Source organism: Mesoplodon mirus (assembly GCF_964341445.2).
Source record: "Mesoplodon mirus genome assembly, chromosome: 19".
Classification (NCBI taxonomy): Eukaryota; Metazoa; Chordata; class Mammalia; order Artiodactyla; family Ziphiidae; genus Mesoplodon; species Mesoplodon mirus.
In genome coordinates, this window is record NC_138995.1 from 17738501 (window position 1) to 17758448 (window position 19948).

General features: G+C 41.8%; 2 protein-coding genes across 2 annotated transcripts in view; both read right to left on the reverse strand.

Moving 5' to 3' along the window:
- CYB5B (cytochrome b5 type B) overlaps positions 1-5317 on the reverse strand; it is a 39941-nt gene extending 34624 nt beyond the window's left edge. Inside the window, exon 1 of the mRNA XM_082607007.1 lies at positions 5084-5317. Coding sequence (XP_082463133.1) covers positions 5084-5245 — 162 coding nt within the window. The 5' untranslated portion in view covers positions 5246-5317. The remainder of the gene's footprint in view (positions 1-5083) is intronic.
- The window catches only part of NIP7 (nucleolar pre-rRNA processing protein NIP7), a 106171-nt gene that overhangs the window by 34624 nt on the left and 51599 nt on the right, over positions 1-19948 (reverse strand). Inside the window, exons 5-6 of the transcript XR_014292206.1 lie at positions 6548-6653; positions 5260-5630 (exon numbers count right to left, since the gene is read on the reverse strand). The gene's annotated coding sequence lies outside the window, so the exon portion shown is untranslated. The remainder of the gene's footprint in view (positions 1-5259; positions 5631-6547; positions 6654-19948) is intronic.

Here is a 19948-nt window from a genome sequence, read left to right on the forward strand (position 1 = left end):
CTATTATCTCCCTTGAGGAGATGGGAAAAGGCCTTTACAGAGCACAACTGCCCAAGGTTACGGTAAAGAAGGAAACTGAACAAGACTCTTGAACCCCAAAGCCCACACCCAGCCATTAAAATGTGTTATATATATCGCCAAATGTGTGTGTATATATGTATGTATGTATATATATATATATATATATTATATGCGTGTGTATATATATATATATATGTCACCAAAATTCTCTTCAAAAGACACTTAAGAAAATGAAAAGGCAAAATACAGACTGTAAGAAAATACTCGCAATACATATTTCTGAAAGGACTTGCATCCAAAATATATAAAGACTGCTTTCAAGTCAATAATAAGAAAACAAACCAATTAAAAATGAGCAAGACTGAACAGACACTTTACAAGACATGCAAATGGCCAATTAGCCCATGAAGATACTCAACATCATTAGTCATCAGGCAAATGCAAGTTAAAACCGTTATTATATACCAGCACACACCCATTAGAGAGGCTAAAAGTAAATCACTGACAAAACGTGTTAATGAGGATGTGGAGAAATTGGAAAACTAATGCATTGCTGGTGCGACTGGGAAAAGGTCTGGCAGTTGCTTAAAAAGTAAAACAAAGACAAAAACAAAAAAATATGACCCAGCATTCTCACTCCTAGCTATTTACTTAAGAGGAATGAAAACATATGTCCACACAAAGATTTGTACGTGAAAGTACAAAGCAGCTTTATTAACAATAGTCAAGAAATGGAAACAACCCAAGTGTCAATCAACAGGCAGATAGCTAAATTTTAGTATGGTTACAATGAAATAAGAAGCACTAAATAGGAATAAATTGCTGATACACAGAGAAAATATAGATGAATCTCACGGATATGTTAAGCGAAAGACGTTAGACAGACAATTCAGAACACATACGGTTCTGCAGTGTTAGAAATCAAATCAGTGGTTGTACGGGAACATAGATGGTAGAAATGTTCTATACAGTGATTGTGATGGTGATTACACAGATGAGACTTTTTTCAAAGCTCACTGAACTCCACATATAAAATCTGTACATTTTATTGTATGTACATTAGATCTCAATAGAGTTGACTTAGGCGGGGGAAAAACTTAGCAAAATATTACTAACAACCCAAATGTTTATAAATATGAGACTGCTTAAATAAATTATAATCAGTCCAACAAAATTCTATGAAGAATAAAGAAGTATTCCAGGTATGGATATGGAAAGACTCCTGAGATATACAGTTACATGAAAAAAGCAAGGCATATTTCAGCGGGTATTGTATGCTGTTACCTTAGGGGTGAAAAAAAAAAGAGTGGGAGGAACTACATTCACTTTTGCTTGTACATGCCAAACAAAACTCTGGAAGGATTCACAAATAGTAGTAGTTAACTTCAGGAGGAGGTCGAACTGGGCAGATGGGAGGAAGGCTTTTCACAACGTACCCGTATGACCTACTCAAAAAATGAAAAAATTACCTGGGTTCCAGAAAAAAGGTACTAGTTCTAACTTCCCTCTATCACATTCCCAATCCTTCCAAGTTATATCTAAGATGTGGAAGAAGGTGGTTGTAAAACAGAGCTAATTCCATACTCTATAGCCATAAAAAAAAATTGAGGCAAATCCTAGTGTAATGGGCATAGGTTATCTGGTCAGACTGCCTGAGTTCAAACTCCACCTGTACCACTTAACATTATGACTTTGTGAAAGTTATTTCTCTGCTCCTCAGTTTTCTAATCTCTAAAATGGGTTGTTAGGAGGGTTAAAAAAGAAATTACATGTAAGCCGTCAGAAAAATAAGCATCCAAGAAATACTATTACTATTAAACCAAATCAATTAATAGACATTATAATTCAATTAAGGAATATTATGATTCTGTTTCTACTTATACATATCTGTATACATTGGTATATGCGTGGAAGATGTAGAAGGATTCAAACAAATTCTTGGGGTTTAAAGAGTTTTACTTTCTTCCCTTCTGTATTGTTTTTCCCTCCAACCTAGTATTCCCACTTATTCTAACAGTCACTAAAAAATACATAGAAAGCTTTAAAACAGCACTATGTGTTAAGTTACTCTTTTCAGAAATGGTTAATTATACATAAAACAATGGCTTCCAAACTTTTCTCACTTCTGATACAGTAAGAAAACAAGAATATTAACTGAAACAAAGGTTCACAAAAACATGCTTTGTGAACAAAGGTTTACAAAATCATACTTACCCTTGCTAAGAGAGATGCACTTTGATATGTTCTAGTCAATGTCATAAGATACTGTAACCATTTTTATGTGATTTTCTTTCTAAACAGAGGTTCACAAAAGCTGTACTGGACCTGTCCCCTCCTTGATCATGCTGACCTCATCTAATACTCTCCAGCTACCATAACCTCCCTCACTGTTCGTCAAACACACTAGATACACTTGCACCTCAAGGCCTTTGAACTTACTCCCTCTGCCAGGAAAGCTCTTCCTGCAGATATCCACATAGCCAGCTCCCTTAACAGAAGGCCTTTACTCTAGTCATCTTCTTAATCAAGCTATTTCTGGCCATCATAACTAAAATTTCAACCCCTCATCTTCACGCCCTCACCCCATACATGTCCACAGCCCTCTTTTCTGCTTTATTTTTCTTCTTAGCACTTACCTCTTCCCTGCTTTATTTTTCTCCTTAGCACTTAACATAGCATATATTTTAGTTATTTACTCTGCTTATTTTCTGCTTCCCATAGATGGTAATCTCCACGAGGGCATAAATGTTTAACTATCCGCTGCTGCATCCTCAGCACCTAGAACAGTATCTGGCACTTAGTAGACACTTGATAAATATTTGAATGAGTAAGTGAATGAATGACTAGACTTGGAGTGAAGAAGAACACAGGGACAGAGACGCTGGAACAGGTAAGTTAGAATGGCTAACTGCAGGTAAAGATTGGCAACTCAAGCTTGAAGGGCCACCCCTGGCACACCTGTGCTGTCTCTGGCTCCATCAGCATGTGGTAAACCAGGCTGGGAACCACTATTAAAGATTAAACTAATGTCCACTACACGCACTGAGTGTTCCTTCCAAGTTCATTATCTATTCTGAATCAATCAAGAAGAAACTGGGGGGGAAATGAAACCATTACTGGCCCATTACGAACTATGCTTTACCATGCATGCTACAAGCCACACTTGAAGCTTATTATGAGGCATACATCAAAGGACATAGCTAAGTCTAGAATTCCAAAGTAATACTGTGTAGACAAGAGAAACCAAGGTACTTATCTAAAGCACACCCTGCCACTAATCAACTGTCTGACCAAAATCTCTCTGAACCTGCTTCTTATTTCCCTGTTAAAATAAGGCTCACTACTATCCAACTCACTCTCAACTAGTTATTTTGAGACTGAAATAACGGGAAAGCACTTTTAAAAGCATAAATGCCATACACCCTACAAACACAAGAAGTTACTAAATTCTAAGATGTTAACTTATTGGCCACTAGAAAGATTTATTTAAAACAATGTCCTTAAAAAAAAAAGGGAGGGGGGACCAGAAAAAAAAGGGACTTCCCTGGTGGTGCAGTGGTTAAGAACCCACCTGCCAATGCAGGGAACACGGGTTTAAGCCCTGGTCGGGGAAGATCCCACGTGCTGTGGAGCAACTAAGCCCGAGCGCCACAACTACTGAACCTGTTCTCTAGAGCCCGCGAGCCACAACTACTGAAGTCCACGCGCCTAGAGCCTGTGCTCCGCAACAAGAGAAGCCACCACAATGAGAAGCCCATGCACCGCAAGGAAGAGTAGACCCCGCTCTCCTCAACTAGAGAAAGCCCTCGAACAGCAACGAAGACCCAACGCAGCCAAAAATAAATAAATTTATTTATTTTAAAAAGTAATAATAAAATAAAACAATGTTCTTTTTGGGAAACTTTACGTTTTAAAAGTTTTTATAGATTTATGAATCAGGATGTAGAGCTTTATCCCGTAGGCCCCAAATTAGTAGAAAACAAATTTTGCTAGTACATTTGCTTCAGAAAGAGAACGAAGAGAAATGAAACTTTTTCTCATAGTAGGGTTATGTTATTCAAGAACTTACAAGGAATTAACCATAAGATTATTAACCTATTACTCAAAATAAAATAATACACACCATAAATAAATAAATAAATAAATAAGCATTTAAAATATCCTAAACCCTCAGGGATTGGGAGTGAGGGGAATGACTGCAAAAAAGCAAGAGGGAACTTTTTACGGTGATGAAAAAGCTCTTTCTTAATTGGAGTTGTGATTACATGGGTGAATACCTTTGTCAAACTCATCAAACTGTACATTTTAAATGGCCACAATTTATTGTATGTAAATTACACCTCAGTAGAGTTAAACAAATTGAAAGTCTGTTTCCTTGAAAACAAAACAAAACAAAACAAAACAAATCAATCAGTTGTACCAGGGTCTTGAGAACTTGTAAAACCTAATACAAAAAAACAAAAAAACAAAAAAACCCCTAATACAACAGGCTTGATTTACAAAAGTGGGTGACAGAACCTGAGTCAATGGCCAAAAAAAAAAAAAAATCAACTCATAACATCTGGACTCAAGGTCAACTCAAAATAGAAAAAAGAAAGGCGGCATAATGGGGGGAAAGGAGGAGGCGCCTCATCTTCTCAAGAAAATGAAAAGCAAAAAATGTTATTACTTCAGAAGGCATAGTGGAAAGAGCAGAGGTTTGGAGCTTTCAGACCTGGGTTCGAATGGCTGTAGGTTGTTAGGTGAGAGACCCTGAGTCTCAGCTTCCCTTTCCGTAAAGTGGGCATAATGGTGACTCAGAGTTTAGCCAAGCACACAGTAAGTGCTCAATATGTGACAGAGGCATGATATTACTGAAGGCACGAGAGTTTAGTGACGGCTGGAAATGCATGCACACCTAAGGCCCCCCAATCTCCGTCTCGGAGGGTCGTGTTCCCTTCCGTACGCCTCTTCGCCCTCAGCCAGGTCTCACTTCCCTCCCACACACACCCTAGCAGCGTTTCCGGGCCCGACCACCCTCGCCGCTGCAGCTCCCAGGGGCCGCCCACATCCCGGGCCCCACCTCGTTAAGGAAGCGGGTGACATCGTAGACTCGCCCGTGGATCACCAGCCAAATCTCCTTCGGGGAGTTGCGTTTCTCCACCTCCTCCAATCGGTAATACGTGACGGAGGTCTCGACCCCTAGCCCTTTCCCATCGCTGCCACTTGCTTCCACAGTCGCCATTGGACCTGAGGTACCTCTTCTCCACCGCTATCCCGGTTTCCGCTGCCAACTTCCTGCAGGTACACCGCGCGCTCCGTCCGCCCCGGCTTTCGTAACCCGGGCCCATAAGGCCAGCGGAGGCTCCTGGCAACAGCCAATTACGCTTCCTAATAGTTCCTGGTTCGTTTTCTTTTTACCAATGAAACGGGGGATTCAATTTCAAATCCCACCCACTCCTCGCCCGATCCTAGGGGCGTAAGCCTGGTTCGAGGTCCAACTTACCAATCAGGACCATCCATCCCCTCCAATCTCACCAATCAGATACTGTGATTTTGGAAAGGCGCCTAAGAGAGACACGTCGTCTGAAAGAGAAGTTTCTTCCCTCGTCGTAGGGGCCTGCAGAATTCTGGAAGATGGGGCCGAATCATCATTTTCACGTTTCCCTTCCCTTTGCCGTGGATCCCTCCTGAATCACTCGGAACTCGTCCCCCCCCCCACTTCCGGCGCAGCCTCTGTTCCAGCCCCAGCTTTACATTTTGCAGCCTCCAGGCTGTGATATGGCAAATCCATTCTTAGGCTCAGTTTCCTCCTCACCAGTAAAGTGGGCATGATACACTCTACCCTGTAGAGAAATCTGGCCGATTAAGTGAGAGAGAGTGTATACACATACATGCAGAGCGCTTGGCACATAGTATTCAATACATAAATAACAGGCGGTGGGCCGAGGCCTAGAGACAGTGATTGGGGGTACGATATGTAGTATCCCAAGTTTGTGCCACTACTAAGAATCTGATTTTGTTGTATGTCAGTTTTATCTTAATAAGGCTCAGGGCGGAGTGTGTGGGGGGGGGGATCTGATTTTTAAGTGAATTCTTCAGTGATCAGGACAATGTACACTGTTCGTTTCTATGTGTTCTAAAATAGTATTCGCCTCAACTGTCGCTGGCTAGAGGTTCCGGCATTTTCTTTTCTTTTTTTTTTTTTATTAGTTTCTGCTTTATAACAAAGTGAATCAGTCATACATATACATCTGTTCCCACATCCCTTCCCTCATGCGGCATTTTCGAATTATGCGTTTGGTTTCTATGCAGTGTTGTTAGCTATTTTTAACTGCCATTGCAACTGACAAACTGGTCATGGTGAGATGTCATTTTCATCGTGTCACTCTCTGATACCCATAATCCATCCCCAACCATTTCCACCATTCCCTTTAGTCTTGTGCACCAGCCACTGACCCCTAAACCTACCGGTATAAGCCCACATCTGTGATCATGCCAGGTCCACCCACTGAAGATAACCCCCTTCCTTCCAGTGCCTACTCACCTTTCAAGGTCCTGAAATTCCTTCTTTTTCACAAACTGCTACCATTCTGAGCTCCGGTGATTCTATCTCCATATAGTACCTAAGCACATTACTATTCCAGAAATTTCTGAAAGAAACAAAACATTTACATATATATAAATTTAAGTGCTAGCAATAGAGATTTGTAGCAAATGCAAAGGGACACAGCTCTGTACACATATATGTGAAATGAACAATTCACACTTAACCCCGGTGTGCGTGAGTCAACTGAGAAGGCTATGTTAAAAATGCAGATTCCTGGGAATTCCCTGTCAGTCCAGTGGTTAGCACCTGGCGCTTTCACTCCAGGGCCCAGGTTCGATCCCTGAACGTGAAGATCCCGCAAGCCACACGGCACGGCCAAAAAACAAAAAGAAAATGCAGATTCCCTCCTGCCCAGACGTGGAGTCTCTTCCTCACCTTGAATGTTGGCTTGCTTTGTTACTTACTTTCGCCAACAGATTGTGGCAGAAGTGATACTGTGCAAGTTACGTCTAGACTTCAAGAGGCCTTGAAGTTTCCATCTTAACCATCTTAGAATGCTTCATGATGCTGTGAAGAAGCCTGAGATTAAAGATGTCACCTACAAATTGGCATTTGCCATCTACCTCTACAAGGATCAAATTATGAAAGTCAGCAGCTGCTGACCTTCAACACCCATTGAAAGGAGTTAGGCTGGAGATCAGGAATGAGGCACTCTGTGCTCTGGGAAAAACTGGCGGAACAGGTCTTCAGATAGATACATTCAGGAGACAATTTTATGAGCCCAACTCTTGCATCTCCTCGAGTCTAGAAAAGCACTAAAATCCTTCATGGTGACGTCTGCTCCTCGTGACTAGCAGTAATCTTCACGAGACTAGCAGAAAACTTCTGCAAAAAATGTGCTTGATTGCATGTACTCCCCCTTCACCAAAATCACATATATACTGACTTTCCCCACTACCTCTTTGAAGCAGTTTCTCAGAGCTATCTGAAATGCTGTCTCCCAGGCTATAGTCCTCATTTTGCCCCAAATAAAACAACTCACAACTCTCACCTCGTGAATTTTTTTTCAGTGGACAAAAATCAGCCATTTAAGCAGTCTCAGCTGAGCCCACCCCTTAATCAACTTGTTAGCTGAATGACAACACATGAGTGTGTTCAGGCTGTATCAGCAGAATGGCCCCATCAACCCAAAGAATCATGAGAAATAATAAAGCATTGTTTTAAGACACCAAAAAATTTAAAAAGCAGATTCCCAGCCCCATTTCCAGAGATTCAGGTTCAGTGGGTCTGGATATAGAATCAGAATTTAACATTTTTAGCAAGTATTTTGAATGACTCCGACACAAGTGGATATGGATAACGTTGGGAAACACTGAACTTTTTTTGGAAGCATTTTTTATACAATTTTTAAAGGTTACACAAAGGTTAAAGGTTATTACAAAATATTGGCTATATACTCTGTGGTGTACAATACATCCTTGTAGCCTACCTTATACCCAATAATTAGTACCTCCCACTCCCCCCCCCAATATTGCCCCTACCCTACCCACCCACGGGTTACCACTAGTTTGTTCTCTATTACCTGTGAGTGTGTTTTGGTTTTTTTTAAAGCCTTTTTTTTTTGGCCACCAGGGATTGAACCTGGGCCCTAGGCAGTGAAAGTGCAGAGTCCTAACCACTGGACTGCCAGGGAATTCCCTGTGAGTCTGTTTTGAAGCATATTTGATGTCTTTATCTCTCATATAGTGAATTAGTAAAATCACACAGCATTCCCTTTTCTACTTCCACCTCTAGAAAACTGAGTCCAACAGCTAAGAGGATAGCATGGAGGAAACTCTCAGCAAAGGGAGGGGTTGGACAAATATATCTGGAGTACCACAAAAGCACAATTGGGCTTTCTGAGACTGGGAAGAGGAAAGTGGTTTGGGATTCCTCCAACAGCAGGAACCCCACAAGCTTCCTCAAAGGGACCTAGGCCAGTGACAGGATTTTGGAGGGGAAGGGCTACCTGATACATGCAGAAAGAGATTGGACCCTCAGTGCCAGGGCTCCAGCTAGCAGATAGACTCGAGCTCCAGTGTGGAGGCTGTCAGCTCTGCAGCAGATCTTTCAGGAAGTGACCAATGTGGACTGAAGACCAAAGGGCCCTTCCTGAATGTTTTGCATTACTACGTAAAACCCCTAAGGAGGAGGAGAGGAATGCTCATAAGTGACTGAGACTGAATTTGCCACCATCGTGGCAACTGGAATTAGAATCAGCTGAAAGTGTTTTTTTACAATGAACATTTAGGGACTTCCCTGGTGGCGCAGTGGTTAAGAATCCACTTGCCAATGCAGGGGACACGGGTTCAAGCCCTGGTCAGGGAAGATCCCACATGCCGCGGAGCAACTAAGCCCGTGCGCCACAACTACCAAGCCTGCGCTCTAGAGCCCGCAAGCCATAACTACTGAGGTCTACACACCTAGAGCCCGTGCTCCGCAACAAGAGAAGCCACTACAATGAGAAGCCCGTGCACTGCAACGAAGAGTAGCCCCCGCTCACTGCGACTAGAGAAAGCCTGCACACAGCAACGAAGACCCAACGCAGCCAAAAAATACATAAATAAATAAATAAATTTATTTTTAAAAAATAAAATAAAATAAAATAAATATTTAAATTTCTTTTTTAGGGACTTCCCCGGTGGTCCAGTGATTAAGACTCCGCGCTCCCAATGCAGAGGGCCTGGGTTCGATCCCTGGTCAGGGAACTAGATCCCGCATGCCGCAACTAAAAGCTCACATGCAGCAACTAAGGATTCCGCATGCCACAACTAAAAGATCCCGCATGCCACAACTAAAAGATCCCGCCTGCATGCTGCAACTAAGACCCAGCACAGCCAAATAAATAAATAAATAAATATTAAAACAAATAAATTTCTTTTTTAAAATTTCAAACAAATAAGTTGAAAGAATAATACAATGAATTCCCATTTTAACTTAGATTCACCGATTGTTATTTTTCCATATTTGATTTCTTCCATATATGTTTATTTTTTTTCTTGTCATTAGTAACGTTAAACCAATCCATTTCAGAGTAAGGTACAGACATCATGACCCTTTAGCTCCAAATAATTCAGTATCTTCTATGAATAAGAACATACTCTTACATAGCCTTTGTATGATTTTCAAGTTCAGGGAATTTAACATTCATATAAAACTATTATCTAACATGCTGTCCATATTATTTTCCAATTATTTTAATAATGTCCTTTGTGGAATTTTGGTGTGTCTGTGTGAGCCAAGATCCAACTCAGGATAATGTATTTATTTATTTATGTCTCCTTAGTTTCCTTTAATCAGGTGCATTTTTTCAGCCTCTATTTTGCTTTCACGACATTGACATTTTTGAAAAGTATGGCTTCAAATTGAATTTGATTCAGGAAAATACTGTGGCCTAAATGTATTGGTTATAAATTCATATTCATAATTTATAACACACGATAGCCAGAAAGTCTAGCTTGGAATCCCTGTCCCTGCTACTCACAAACTTGGTCACCTTAGCTAGCTTTCTCGGTCTCTTTTTTCCCAAGTGGATACCCAGTTGTTCCAGCACCATTTGATGAAAACAGTTCCCCATTGAACTGTTTTCATGTTTCTGTTGAAAACTGATTGACCATAAAAGTGTGGGTCTTTTTCTGAACTTTCTATTCTGTTCCAGTGATTTATTTGTCTATGCTTAATGCCAATTCCATACTGTCTTGGTTACGATCGCTTTATAGTAAGCCTTGAAGTCAGTAATGTAAGTCCTTCACCTTTGCTCATAGGTTTCAAAATTGTTTCTGCTACCCTAGATCCTTTATATTTCCAAATAAATTTTAAAATCTGCTTGTGGAACCAAGTGATCAAGGTTAACATCACCAGCAATAAATCACGTTGATAGCATGTACTCCCTGGTATGTGCTACAAGGGCACTTCCCCACTGTGGCATTCTTCCCCCAAACTGATAATCCCAGTCTAAACATGAGAAAAACATTAGGCAAACCCAAATTGAGGAACATTCTACAAAATAACCGACTTGCATCAATCAAAACTGTCATGCTCATTCAAAAAACAAAAACAAGGAAACAAGAAATTGTCACAGACCCAATTTGACTAAGAGACACAACAACTCAATGCAAAGTGGCGACCTGGATTGGATCCTAGAACAAAAAAAGAAAGACATCAGGGGAAAAAGCAGTGAAATTCAGATTAAAGTAACAGTAATGTACCAGTGTTGACTTCTTAGTTTTGACAAATGCACTATAGTATATTTACGATGTAAACTTTATGGGAAGTGGGGTGAGGGGTATATAAGAACTCTGTACTATTTTGCAACTTGTCTGTAAATCTAAAAGTATCCCCAAAATAATAAGGTTACTTTTTAAAATCAGCCTGTTAATTTCTGTAAAAGAGCTTATAGATGAATTTATAAAGAATGAACACCTTAACAACCTTGAGGCTCACAATCCACAAACATGGTATACCACTCCATTTATTTGAACCTTTTTTCAATTTGTGGTTTGCAGAATAGGGGTATTCTACATCTTTTGTTAATATTATTTCTAAATATTTTATGTTTTTTATGCTATTATAAATGGAATCATTTCATTTTCCAATTGTTTGCTGCTATAATAGAGAAATATAATTGATTTTGTACATTGACTTAGTATCCTGTGACCTTGCTAAATTCACTTACAGTTCACTTACAGTGGTTGTTTTGTAGGTTTCTTAGAAATATCTAGGTAGCAATCATGTCATCTGCTAATAGAGACTGTTTTACTTGTTCCTTTCTAATCTGTATGCCTTTTTTTTTTTTTTTTTTTTTTGTGGTACGCGGGCCTCTCACTGTTGGGGCCTCTCCCGTTGTGGAGCACAGGCTCCGGACGCGCAGGCTCAGCGGCCATGGCTCACGGGCCCAGCCGTTCCGCGGCATGTGGGATCTTCCCAGACCGGGACACGAACCCGTGTCCCCAGTATCATCAGGCGGACTCTCAACCACTGCGCCACCAGGGAAGCCCCAGATTTTTAAAGATATAATTTATATGCACTAATGTACTTTTTATAAACCATCATCCACATTCATTTAAGTAGACACTTTCTCAGGGGAGTGTCTGAGAGCAGTGAAAAATGGTTATAGATTAAGTGATAAATTAATAAATTAAGATAAGGGGTAGTAGATGGAACAAGTTTTAAATTTAATTTTTTAAGTCCTTAATACTTCACAAGGCTCAAAACTAAAAAAAAAAAAAAAAAAATTAAACATCTCAATAAAAAGTCTCTTGACCACCTTTTCTATATACTTTCCATTCCCTTCCACTCACCCAGCCCAGATAATCACTTAATAATTTTTTGTGTATCCTTCCTGAGTTTCTCTATGCAAATGCAAGTAAATATAAATATTTATACTTAGTTTTACTCACATATATAAAAGGTGCTAAACATCACAGTTCTGCATCTTGCTATTTTTACTTAATGACATCTTAGAAATGTTTAGATAATAATACATAAAGTGCCTCCTCATTTATTTTTACAGTTGCATAGTTTCCCATACTTCAGTATTCATAGTTTGGTATGAATGTATCATAATTTAACTAGTCTCCTACTGGTGGAGATTTGGGTTTCCAGTGTCTTGGAATTAGAAATAATGCTGTAATTAATAACTTTGATCTTATATCACTGTACACATGTACAAGAAAAAATGGGACTTCTAAGCCAAAAGCACATGCATCCGTACTGTTAGCAACTGCACCAACTTATATTCTCACTGCCCTTGATAGCAATTGTACCAATTTATATTCTCACTGGCAATACATATGAGTGCCAGTTTCCTCACAGCCCCACAGAGTGTGTTATCAAAGTTTCTGGAGTATAACAATCAGACATTTTAAAAACTGTATCACACTCTAGGTCTGACTTGCATTTCTCTTATGAGTGAGGTCAAAGAACTTTTTCTATACTTTAGAGTCAGAAAGGAATTTATCAACCTTCCATCTAGATCAATCTGAAAAATAATCTTAATGGCCAAGAATCTCTTTTGAGTTGAGATGGTTTGATTTCTACATGCCAAGCACAAGCTTACTTTAGGGGTATTCTCTCTGCCCAACTTCACATTTAGATTTTATCATTCTAATCTCTGGTTAAGTGTCAACCCCTGGGTGAGGCCTCGGGGAGCCACCACATCCTAAGTGGATACTTGGTCCAACGCATCATTCTGTTTTCTTTCTAGAGAGTTCATGGCTACATGATATTTTTCTTTTCTTTTTTACTCTCAAAATCAACTTTATTGGCATTCTGGAAACTAAGCAAAAGATTATAACAACCAGGTGAATGCTTAATCAAGGAAAAAACAGTTGAATCTCAGTCAGAGAGCTTTGTGGTGTTTTAACTTACCCTGTCCCATCCCCTACTCTTCAGTTTGGCAGAAGCTTTGACAAAAACAGCCCCCATTCCTAGTACAAGTTCTTAGTCCTGGAGGTAGTAGAAGTGACCTCATTCTTAAAGAATTGTGGTTGTTCATTTCAACCAGTCTGGTGGCTCCCTGAAGGGCCAGCTCAAAAGGCTTGCCCTCATTTTGCCTAATTCAGAACTCTCCCAAGTCTGAGGCAGCTACTTGGGGGGCATTTAATAGATTTAAAGGCAAATGTATTAGCCACTGCCTCCCAGGACAAGGAATAATGGTTGGGCAAACAACAGACCAACCAAAAACAATAATATTTAGGTGTAGGTCTCTTTGAGACCCTGATTTTAATTCTTTTGAGTACCTGGAAGTGAAATTGCTAGATCTTATGGTAATTCTATTTTTAATTTTTTGAGGAACTGTATACTGTTTTCCATAGCAGCTGTACCATTTTACATTCCCACCAACAGTGCACAAGGGCTCCAATTTCTCCACATTCTCACCAATACTTATTATTTTTAAATTTTTTCATAGTAGTCATTCCTAATTAGGGTGATGAGAAAAGAATTTGGCCTTGCCACTGGCCTGCTCAGGCAGCCCCAAACCCTGAACATTTATACTTAAAGCATTTTAACTTCGCATTAACTTTGAGCAGTGGACGTGAGACCCACCCCGGTTAAGTTCAGGTTAGGTTTGGGACACTGGGATATTTTCTTTCATCCATAATCATTGGATCTGGGCCTATAAATCAAATAGTTAAGACACAAAACACAAACAAGGTCGTAATTTGTTTCTTCCTGCCCTCTGTTTTTCTTGGCATGGAAAAACTCAAGCTTTTCCTGACTGGGGATGGGTAGTGACACTGGGGGGTGATTCATTAAAAGTGGCCTGAGTAACTGGCCTTTTATTTCTTCTCATTCTTTCCCCTTATTGTCCCAACTAATGTAAGGAAACACATTGAATAAAATAATTCTCCTGCTGATAAAGAACTTTCCCCTGACTCTTTGTTCACTTGCAGCTATATGCTCCCAGAATCAAACTCTTGGAGCTGGGGAGGCCACTGTGGTAGATGTGATGGGTATTTCTTTTTATTTATTTATTTAATTTTTGGCTGCCTTGGGTCTTCATTGCTGCGCAAGGGCTTTCTCTAGTTGCGGCGAGTGGGGGCTACTCTTCGTCGTGGTGTGCAGGCTTCTCATTGAGGTGGCTTCTCCTGTTGTGGAGCACGGGCTCTAGGTGTGTGGGCTCAGTAGTTGTGGCACTCAGGCTCAGTAGTTGTGGCTCGCGGGCTCTAGAGTGCAGGCTCAGCAGTTGTGGCTCATGGGCTTAGTTGCTCCACGGCATGTGGGATCTTCCCAGGCCAGGGCTCGAACCCGTGTCCCCTGTGTTGGCAGGTGGATTCTTAACTACTGCGCCACCAGGGAAGCCCCTTGATGGGTACTTCTGATAGAAAAGGAAGGTCAAGAACCCTGGCTTATGGAAGCCACATTTTTCACTCCCTTTTCTCAACAAAGTTATCTATTATGTTAGGAAATTGTTTCTGTCCCCTGTGATCCTGGCCACACAAGCAGGAGTTGGGTGTGGCTATGGGTAGTCACAGTTCCCTGCCTCTAAAATGGGTCTCATGACACCAGTACTTTACTCTCAAATAAGTGCCATTAATGTCAACCATTCCTAAGGCCAGGAGAGACAAAAGGAAGTGGTAACAATAAAAAATATTCACTTTATAGTACACATAGATCATAATATTAAGAGAAATAGCATAATATACCATTTTCATCTTTTACACTACATGCCGCTATTTTATTTAAAATATTTCTATAAATTTTTTAAAGAAATAAAGAATACATTTAAAATTATGTAGAGAGAGAAGGATGGACAATAATAGACTAAAAAGCTAACAATAGCTATCTCAGGGTTGAGGGCTTCGAGTTGATTTTAGTTTTCATGCTTATAATTTTCTGTATCTTTTCAGTTTTTCTCACAGATTGTGTATCACTTTTGTAATCAAAAAGAAATTATACTATAGTGTTATTTTATTTAAGTTGATTTGTGTGCCTCCTACACCTCTGTGGAAGTGGAACAATTTATTTTCAAAGAGGTGGGTGTAGAAGGAGACAAGTGGGACGGGAGAGGTAAAGGACAGATGTGACTATGCTCAGGGTCAGGGTGAGGCTGTGGAAAAATACCAGTGATGCCACACCCTCCCCATGGTTCTGGTCAAGGCTACCCCTGAATCACCCCACCACTGGCTTTGTTTTTTGCCCCCTCCAAGTGTAATAATCCCAGTTTCTCTCACCTATTGTGGTAAACCTAGCTTCCTTGCCTTTGATCATTTTTGTGGCCTCCCTCTGAGCCTGCTCCCAGCACTCCACTATCTCGGTGGATTTCCAAAGAGACAAGCTCCTCCTATAGGGGACCAGCCAGGAAGGGAAGAGTGAGAGGATGAATCTGTGGGTCCCTGATACCCTAAGTGGATGGTTCTTGTTGACTTTTGAGAAGGGGCTCAATAAATAGCATGCCTCCTCCCTACTCAGGCTCTGAATCAATTGGCGGTCTGGGTGGTCAGGAGATGAATTATCTTCTGATAAGGCTATACATTGCAGAATGTAGCTGAGCATGTGAGCCCAATAGGCTTCCCTGAATCCTAGTTCAACAGACTTTCCCACAGTCCCAGGCAACAATAGACCAGGGTGCCTTCCCCATGTGGAGGAAGAGAACTTGTGTTCCTTCCCATCATCTCAATCCTAAGTGACCAGGAAGAGGAAGACACTGGGAGACTCATGCCCAGTTTCTCCTAATGCTCTCCTTCCCCTAAGTGCAGGAGAGGGAAGGCATGAAGAGGAGCCTGGGGCATGATGACCCTCTACAGGAAGGAAATATTTGGAGTGAGGGAAAAGCATTTTCCTCTCCCAAAGTTCTTACTATTTCTTGGATTATAGAACATTTTGAGGATAGGAAGCAAGCTATAAACCACCACCTCAGAAAAGTGCATATAAGTGCTGGGCTTTGGTATTAATGATTTATATCTGCCTGCCTTTCCCTTTCTTCTGGTCTCTGTGCCCCATCGTCCCTGCGAGGAATTGTTCCTATTCTAGTGTATGTGAAGCTAGTGGGGCTGCCAATCAGATGCTCTGCCTCCCCTCCTTACAGATGGGGCATGTGATCCAATCTGTCCAGTGAGAGAAGCTCATTTCCCTGGCCCTGTTGTTTTAGGAATGGGCACTTGATTGAAGGCAGCCAATCAGGGAACAGGACTAAGGGCAGGAAGACTGCTTCTTTATATGAATACTGAACTGGAAAAAAAGTAAAAGCTTGGAGCTCTTCACAGCTGTCTTGTCTGCCAAGTGGCAAGACTCTAAAGAATGGAGCCCGATAAAGCAGAAAGATGCCCTGGGGCTGTTTTTGACCCTTTGATCTAGTCAGAAACGAAATCTAGCCTTGTGGTTACATGAGCCACTAAATTTGCCTTTTTTTTTTTTTTTTAATTTGCCCCTTTTTGGCTCAAGCTAGTGTCAGGTAGATGTCTACTCCTTGCAATGTATGTGCACACATAGAACTTGGCCTCCACTTTCCAGGGGTGCTTAGGCTATGAAGCCCAAACATCCATTGGATGTTCAGAGCCCCTTCTGTTAGTGGTGCCCTTTATAAATTTGAAAATTGATCAAGTATTATTCTAGGGCTTCCCTGGTGGTGCAGTGGTTGAGAGTCCGCCTGCCGATGCAGGGGACATGGGTTCGTGCCCCGGTCCGGGAAGATCCCACATGCCGTGGAGTGGCTGGGCCCATGAGCCATGGCCACTGAGCCTGCGCGTCCGGAGCCTGTGCTCCGCAATGGGAGAGGCCACAACAGTGAGAGGCCCGCGTACCGCAAAAAAAAAAAAAGTATTATTCTAAAAGATTCAGATAGCTCTGGCTACTGCATTTGGGGCACCAATACTTGTTTCTTCATGTTGACGCCACTTCTGCTTGCCAGCAACTTGGAAACCATACTAAAAGCACAGGCTGGAGGGCCTATAGCTTGAGAGAAGACAAACAATATGGGTGTGTTGGAATGCAGAAAATGCTAGGAGAAAGTGACTGATCCTCTTTTCCTTTATATGTAATGGATGAGAGTTGGAGGTAGAAAGAAGAGAAAGACAATCCCACCCAACCCAAAGAGGATGTGTGGGCAAGTTAACATGCAAAATGGCGATAGGAGATTGATGCAGGGTGGTGTAGAAAAAGCTATGGAAAAACAACAGCTCCCTTTTTTTTTTAATTGGTTAATGGTTTGGGTTTTTTTGGTAAATTTATTTATTTTAATTTTTGGCTGCATTGGGTCTTTGTTGCTGCGTGTGGGCTTTCTCTAGTTGCAGCGAGCGGGGGCGTTACTCTTCGTTGCGGTGCGTGGGCTTCTCATTGCGGTGGCTTCTCTTGTTGTGGAGCACGGGTTCTAGGCACGCAGGCTCAGTAGTTGTGGCATGCAGGCTCAGCAGTTGTGGCTCGCAGGCTCTCGAGCGCAGGCTCAGTAGTTGTGGTGCACGGGCTTAGCTGCTCCTCAGCATGTGGGATCTTCCCGGACCAGGGCTCGAACCCGTGTCCCCTGCATTGGCAGGCAGATTCTTAACCACTGCGCCACCAGGGAAGCCCAACAGCTCACATTTTATTATTATTATTTTTTATATTTTTTTAAAATTTTATTTATTTATTTATTTTTGGCTGTGTTGGGTCTTCATTGCTGCATGAGGGCTTTCTCTGGTTGCTGCAAGCCGGGGCTACTCTTCGTGGTGGTGTGTGGGCTTCTCATTGCGGTGGCTTCTCTTGTTGCAGAGCACAGGCTCTAGGTGCGTGGGTTTCAGGTGTTGTGGCACGCGGGCTCAGTAGTTGTGGCTCGTGGGCTCTAGAGCGCAGGCTCAGTAGTGGCGCACGGGCTTAGTTGCTCCATGGCATGTAGGATCTTCCCGGACCAGGGTTCGAACCCATGTCCCCTGCATTGGCAGGCGGATCCTTAACCACTGCACCACCAGGGAAGTCCTCACATTTTATTAAGCATTTACTCTAAGCTAGACATTAAACACTTCACATGCATTTTAACAATTCTAGGTGGTGGGTACTACTGTTATTCCTACTCTACACAAGGTAAAACTGAGATGAGAGGGTTAGGGGTTGTAAGAGCATTCCACAGCCCCTGGAGGCAGGATTCCACATCAGGGTCATGGGAATCCTGCACTTCCTAACCACCATGTTCCCTCTCTAGTTAAAGACCCGAGTTAGAACCTAACTTCTGTCACTTGCTCATTGAGTGACCTTGGACAAATCAGCCTCTCGAAGCTTGTTGCCTCACCTGGAAAATTCAGATATTATACCAGATAACTTTTTCCTTAAAATTCTTTCAACTCAAAAATTCAAAAATAAAAAATTCAAAAATTGCAAAAACACCCCAACTCCCCAAGCTAGGATTTATATTCTTGGCCTGAGCTTTGCCCCTAAAGACTGTATAGATTGGTTTTTCCCATGGATTTAGGATCAAAGGGCTCTTTTGGGTTATGTGTTCCTTTGAAATGGATTCAAAGGCATGCGTTTTCAAAGTGAAGGGGAAACTGGAAAGCCTTCATCCTTGCTGAGTGAATCAGCATCCCAGAGCACAGGTGACAAGTCCTGACCTATCCCTTCACTGTCTGTTAAACCCACAGGTCATGGCTCTGAACTCAACCCCACTTTTCCTTCTTCCTGCCCCCTTTGTGGGCTTTCTGATAAGGTGCCCCAAGTCAGCTGTGACAGTGTTTTCTCTCTCTGCAAACAGTCCCCAGGGCGTGCACTCTGCCTGCAAGCTCCCCAGCTGCTTCCAGCTCTCCCTCTGCCCAGAGCCCTTTAATTGCTGCATTCCAACAAATTAGCCATGTGACAGAAGATTATTTTTAACTTCAATAGAGCAGCTCCCTCTCTTTTAATATATCATGCTTGGCCCACATTCCCTCGGTGAAAAGGTCACCATCGGCTACTTCTGAGAACTTTTAATTACTCCAATTGTTTGCAAAACCCTTAGAAGATTAATTTTTTTTTTCTTTCTCCTTTCCCAGTTTCCCCATTTGCTATTTAATGAAAACTGAGGCTGAGTCCAACTTGGGGATTTACCAGCTTTAATGGGTCTCCCCAAATCCTCTCTAGCTGCCCCCATTCTCTGCAAGATAGTTTTTTTTAAAGTGCAAACCCGCTGGGGGATGAAGGGAGGGCAAGTTCCAGAGTAACAATCCCACACAGAGCCCCAGAAGGTGGCAGGACAGAGGTGGCTGGTGGCCTCAGGAAGACTGAGCGCTAAACATCTCTTAGGTCTTGGGACCCTCCAAGAGGATCCTGGTGATCGAGCCCGACACTGAATCTGAGCCTTTCACCTTCAAGTAAACCACACAGAACAATGAGCATCTCAGGGACCACCATGTGGACCAAAGGCCCTTCTCCAGTTTTTCTGAATTTCCTAAACCCCAGATACTTCTTTAATCTCATGAGGCCAAGTGGGCAGTGTGGCCAAAAATGATTAAGGTTGTCTCACCCACCATCACCTGGAAAGGTACAGATAGAGTTGTATTTAAGTTTGACTCCTGCAAAATTGAGAAATGTGCATTTTCTTATACCTGAGTTTTGCAAAATAATTCATACAGGTTATAACAGTATGCGTGTCATTCCAGCCATTTTCCACGTTATCCCCATCCGTTATCCACGGTTTCACTTTCCACTGTTTCAGTTACCCGCAGTCAACCAAGGTCCGAAAATATTACATGGAAAATTCCAGAAATAAGGAATTTATACGTTTTAAATTGTGCACAATTCTGAGTAGCTTGATGAAATCTCATGCCATCCTGCTCCACCCCGCCAGGGTCGTGAATTATCCCTTTGTCCAAGTATCTACTGTCTATATGCTACCTCGTTAGTCGCTTAGTAGCTGACCCAGGTTATCAGATTGACTGTCATCGTATTGCAGTGTTCAAGTAACCCTTATTTTAC